The sequence below is a fragment of the Nycticebus coucang genome, chromosome 5 (assembly GCF_027406575.1).
Source record: "Nycticebus coucang isolate mNycCou1 chromosome 5, mNycCou1.pri, whole genome shotgun sequence".
In the NCBI taxonomy this organism is placed as follows: domain Eukaryota; kingdom Metazoa; phylum Chordata; class Mammalia; order Primates; family Lorisidae; genus Nycticebus; species Nycticebus coucang.
In genome coordinates this window covers 20,649,441-20,654,505 of record NC_069784.1, presented here as the reverse complement: position 1 = coordinate 20,654,505, position 5,065 = coordinate 20,649,441, and the positions used below count along the sequence as shown (strand labels likewise).

At 48.0% G+C, this 5,065-nt stretch overlaps 2 protein-coding genes across 2 annotated transcripts; both read left to right on the top strand.

Annotated features, from left to right (window-relative positions):
- Window positions 1-572: 572 nt before the first annotated feature.
- Window positions 573-2,955, top strand: LOC128585828 (adenylyl cyclase-associated protein 1-like). The gene has a single exon (XM_053591162.1). It carries the CDS (start codon window positions 573-575, stop codon window positions 1,149-1,151), a length of 579 nt encoding a protein of 192 aa, XP_053447137.1. The 3' UTR covers window positions 1,152-2,955.
- LOC128585827 (adenylyl cyclase-associated protein 1-like) lies at window positions 1,377-2,955 on the top strand. The gene has a single exon (XM_053591161.1). The coding sequence runs from the start codon at window positions 1,377-1,379 to the stop codon at window positions 1,971-1,973; it is 597 nt and encodes a 198-aa protein (XP_053447136.1). The 3' UTR covers window positions 1,974-2,955.
- Window positions 2,956-5,065: the final 2,110 nt, after the last annotated feature.

Sequence of the window (5,065 nt, the reverse complement as noted above, 5' to 3'; positions counted from 1 at the left end):
AGCTATTTCCAATTTGGGGGAAGGCAGGGGTTTCTGGTTGAGAACGCAGCCTGGCCAGCCATGGAAGTTGGAGAGGCCTGGCACAGAGGATGCCCTGTCGTTCTGTATGGTGGGCTGACAGGAATGTGTGTGGAGAGTCCAGCACCACCCGGAGGACTTGGATTTTGGCCAAAAGAAAACCACTAGGGTCAGGTCATATTGCTGCTTCATAAAACCCACAGGGCACAAAAAGGCAAGAGCATTCACATTTCCCGTGAGTCACATGCCAATGGCCGCATGTTTGCCAGTTTCTCCACAGCGTACTGAGGCTGCGGCATCTTTCACACTCATGGATAGTGTGAACCGTGAACCCCGTCATGTTTCCACTGCTGACACCGTACTCCTCCTGGGCCTTAGATTTCATTTTTTTTTTCAAGCTTCTACTATCTACAGTTACAAGAGAAAAGTCCTCCTCCTTTAAGCCACACTGCTCGTGCGTGCTGAGAACGGATAAGGGCGTGGCCGTGGTACAGGGTATCAAGAAGGCCCTTGCGGCAGTCCCGAAGTGAGACTCAAGTCTGAGGTGGTACATTATGGCTGACATGCAAAATCTGGTAGAAAGATTGGAGAGGGCAGTGGGCCGCCTGGAGGCAGTATCCCATACCTCTGACATGCACTGTGGGTATGGAGACAGTTCATCAAAAGGGGCAATTCCATATGTGCAAGCATTTGACTCACTGCTTGCTGGTCCTGCGGGAGAGTACTTGAAGATCAGTAAAGAAATTGGGGGAGACGTGCAGAAACATGCGGAGATGGTCCACACAGGTCTGAAGTTGGAGCGAGCACTCTTGGTTACAGCCTCTCAGTGTCAGCAGCCAGCAGGTAATAAGCTTTCTGATTTGTTGGCACCCATCTCAGAGCAGATCCAAGAAGTGATAACTTTTCGGGAGAAGAACCGAGGCAGCAAGTTGTTCAATCACTTGTCAGCTGTCAGTGAAAGTATCCAGGCCCTGGGCTGGGTGGCTATGGCTCCCAAGCCTGGTCTCTATGTGAAAGAAATGAATGATGCTGCCATGTTTTATACAAACCGAGTCCTCAAGGAGTACAAAGATGTGAATAAGAAGCATGTAGACTGGGTCAAAGCTTACTTGAGTATATGGACAGAGCTGTAGGGTTACATTAAGGAGTTCCATACCACTGGACTGTCCTGGAGCAAGACGGGGCCTGTGGCAAAAGAACTAAGTGGATTACCATCTGGCCCCTCTGTTGGATCAGGCCCTCCTCCCCCAGTCCCCACCAGTTCAGGCTCTGATGAATCTACATCCCGTTCAGCATTGTTTGCGCAGATTAATCAGGGGGAGACCATCACACATGCCCTAAAACATGTATCTGATGACATGAAGACTCACAAGAACCCTGCCTTGAAGGCTCAGAGTGGTCCGGTACGCAGTGGCCCCAAGCCATTCTCTGCACCCAAACCCCAAACCAGCCCATCCCCCAAACCAACCACAAAGAAGGAGCCAGCTCTACTTGAACTGGAGGGCAAGAAGTGGAGAGTGGAAAATCAGGAGAATGTTTCCAGCCTGGTGATTGATGACACAGAGCTGAAACAGGTGGTTTACATATACAAATGTGTCAACACCACATTGCAAATCAAGGGCAAAATTAACTCCATTACAGTAGATAACTGTAAGAAACTTGGTCTGGTATTTGATGACGTGGTGGGCATCGTGGAGATAATCAATAGTAGGGATGTCAAAGTTCAGGTAATGGGTAAAGTGCCAACCATTTCCATCAACAAAACAGATGGCTGCCATGCTTACTTGAGCAAGAATTCCCTGGATTGTGAGATAGTCAGTGCCAAATCGTCTGAGATGAACGTCCTCATTCCTACGGAAAGTGGTGACTTTAATGAGTTTCCAGTCCCTGAGCAGTTCAAGACCCTATGGAATGGGCAGAAGTTGGTCACCACAGTGACAGAAATTGCAGCGTAAGCGAAGTGCCACTGGGTTCTTTGCCCTCTCCCTTCACACCATGGGATAAATCTGTATCAAGACAGTTCTTTTCTAGATTTCCTCTACCTTTCTGCTCTTAAACTGCTTCTCTACTCTGAGAAGCACAGCTACCTGCCTTCACTGAAATATACCTCAGGCTGAGATTTGAGGTGGGATAGCAAGTCAGTTGATCTTGTGCAGGAAGGTGCAACCTTTCCATATCAGTTCAATCACACCACCAGTCCATTCTTAATGAACTGCGGAGCAGGACTGGTGCCTTTCAGCTTTTGGCTTTGTGGGTGTTATTCTACCAACAGACAGTCCTTTGAGAAGAATAAAACAGTCCTAGGAATTAACAGATCAGAATGTTCACACTAGTTAATCTTTTTTCTGACAATGAGCATGAGGGCAGTAGAAGCTGGCATTGATTCCAGACAGTTCTTCTAACCAAACTAACTTTTCAATGTTGACAAGTGAAGGCAAGGGTAGAACCAGATGAAAAGCCGAGGCTTGGCCATCTGGCGTTCCAAGCGAATCGTTCCCTATAAGCATTCCTTTTATTCTGCATTCCATCCTGGTCTGTTTCAACCATGAGATAGGAGGTTCTTTGGTACTAGCTACTGTAGCAGTGCCCTTCATCCAGGGCTATTAAAGGTGTCTTGGACTCTTTCTTTCTCTGGGCTCCCTGCCTAGCACCTTCCTACCTTTCCCTAAAGATGTCTTTAAAGGAAAAACAACACATCACTCCAAGATGTCTGGCATTCCTTCCTCTTTACCTGCTAGGTGCCTGTCATCCATCTTCACTGCCTCCTTTTCTCTGTCATGCTCAACAACTTAACAGCTTCTGTTCAGGCACCTGAACCAGAGGACTAAAACCTCCCCTGCAGACTGGTTTTAGGTCTCAGTTGATGTAAGAATCTTACACAGCATTGCTAATATAAATTTCAGCCCCACCCCCACCCCGGACAAACAATTACCAAAATATGCAACTTTTTTTGGTGGGAAGAGAGATAGTCCTGTGATTTATACCCATTTCCTGAGGCCTGGGGAAATAAACCTTTATGTACTTAAAGTTATACAGAAAATAGAATAAAGTTAATACCAAAAAAAAAAAAAAAAAAAGAAGGCCCTTGCTGCCCTGTCCCAGCAGGCTCCTGCGGGGTGTCGAGTAAGGCTTGTTAACAACAGGAAGCTCCCTGCATCCTCTGTTCCCTCACTACCCGTTGCTTCAGGGAGATGTGGGTGCTGCCTGGGCATGGTATTTTTCAGCCATTTCTTGGACATCTTTTGTCTTCATGGTGAGAGAGAGGAAAGAGGGAAAAAAGAAAGGGCCCATGTGCTCCTGGTGGGCCAGATTCTTCTTTTCTGGTCCAAGTGCAATTTCCTCATCTGAAGGGGAAATCTCCCCTTTAACTGCCAGCCGGTCCGTGAGATATTTGCAGAGAATCTCACAGCTGAGTACTGAGACTTCAGGTAGACGTGGATCCTGGCTGTTTACTCCAGGTCCATGCTCTAGTCGGGAAAACCGAAATTAAATAAGTTGTGGTTACCAGTTACCAAAGTGATGAATACCTCAAAGCATGCTGCCAGTTGCCAGGGGAACACACAACATGGACCTGGTCCAAAAGGGCCCACCCCGAAGGGAGTGATTATTTATACAGAGAACTGGATGAATGGAGTTAGCTCGGCAAAGAGTGAGGAAGAGCCTTCTGGGCAGAGAGACACACGTATGCACAGACCACAGGCGGAAAGGTGTGCTTTTAAAGATCTTCTAGCATCTATGGAGGAAAACTCATTAGAGAAAACATGTAGTCAGCACCCACCAGTATCAGACAAGATGCTGAACATTCTGTGTACATTCTCTCAGGGAAGGGGTGAGGGTCCGGTTTGTTCCCACTGTCCCCCCTGTATCCGCAATGCCTTTGGCAGCACCTAGGTGGTAGCAGGCACTCAATTATTTATAGAATACCATTTACATTTTACAAAAGCAGAAACTGAGGCTCAGAGGTATAAGGTCACTCAAGAGTTATTGCTGAAAACAGGACTCTGACCCAGATTGGAGGTAAATGCCTTCTGGGTTTTTGGATGACAGCCCAGCTCTGTCCTGGAGGGCAGGTCGAGCAGGGTCTGAGCCTAGGCCTCAGGCAGCCCTGGGCTGGGCACAGAGTACACAGGCTAGGTACCTCAGCTGTAGGCCAGCCTGTTGCACATCTAATGAGCCTGAGGGGTGCACTGGCTGCCTTGGAGCTGGGGCAGGGGCTGCACCCCCCACTCTACGCAGAAGCTGATAGCTCTCAGCACACCCAAGCCTAGAAGTATGGTTCTCCAACTGGGAGCCTGTTAGCGACCTGACACTCTGTCCTGAGGCCCCTGGAACAGAAACTGGAGAGCTTAAAACCAGCAGGCATCTGTTTGCCCCAGGTCAGACTCTGGGTTGGAAGCCAGTGGTAAAGGGTCAGGCTCAGCTTTCAAGCTTTGGTGTCAAAGCCCAAGAGAACCAAGTACCTCAACAAGGTCACTTTTTCACCTGTGCAACCTCAGGACGTTTCTTCTAACTAGGAATTGTAACCTGAGCATTCTGAAGGCCCTGCTGGGAAGGTCCCTATCTGGCCTGCCCTAAATAGCTTCTTTTCACAGTGCATCTGGCTCCTCTGATGGGGGGAAGGGGGTATTGCAGAACAGCCCTTTAAGATAATTCCATCACTTGCTTTTATGCTTTAGATTATTTAGTGAATAAAAGTCTTATCTGTGTGTCATAAAAGTGAATCATTTCAAAAGCTGAAAAAAGAAATGTATGACATGTTCAAGTTCCTAAGAAAATTATTCAGCATTAAACCTGATCAACCCTTCCCGCTCACCATTTTAGGTAGAGCAGAATATTGGAGCTGGAAGGTACCCTAGGGGATATCGAGGTCTACCCACCCACCAGGCTCAGTTAGGCTCGGACCTTGCACCTGCCAGCAAAAGGCAGATCACCCTGGAAATGGCAGGATCCCACAGGCTGGCACTGAATCCCAGAAGCTACAAGAACCCCATTTTCTCTTGCTCTGTGAGACTGCCTCCAGCATCCTCAACGTGGCCAAATTCCCTGA

Excerpts from the sequence above, each read along its gene's own strand:
- LOC128585827 (XM_053591161.1), top strand. The coding sequence starts at position 1,377 with ATGAAGACTCACAAGAACCCTGCCTTGAAGGCTCAGAGTGGTCCGGTA.
- LOC128585828 (XM_053591162.1), top strand. The coding sequence starts at position 573 with ATGGCTGACATGCAAAATCTGGTAGAAAGATTGGAGAGGGCAGTGGGC.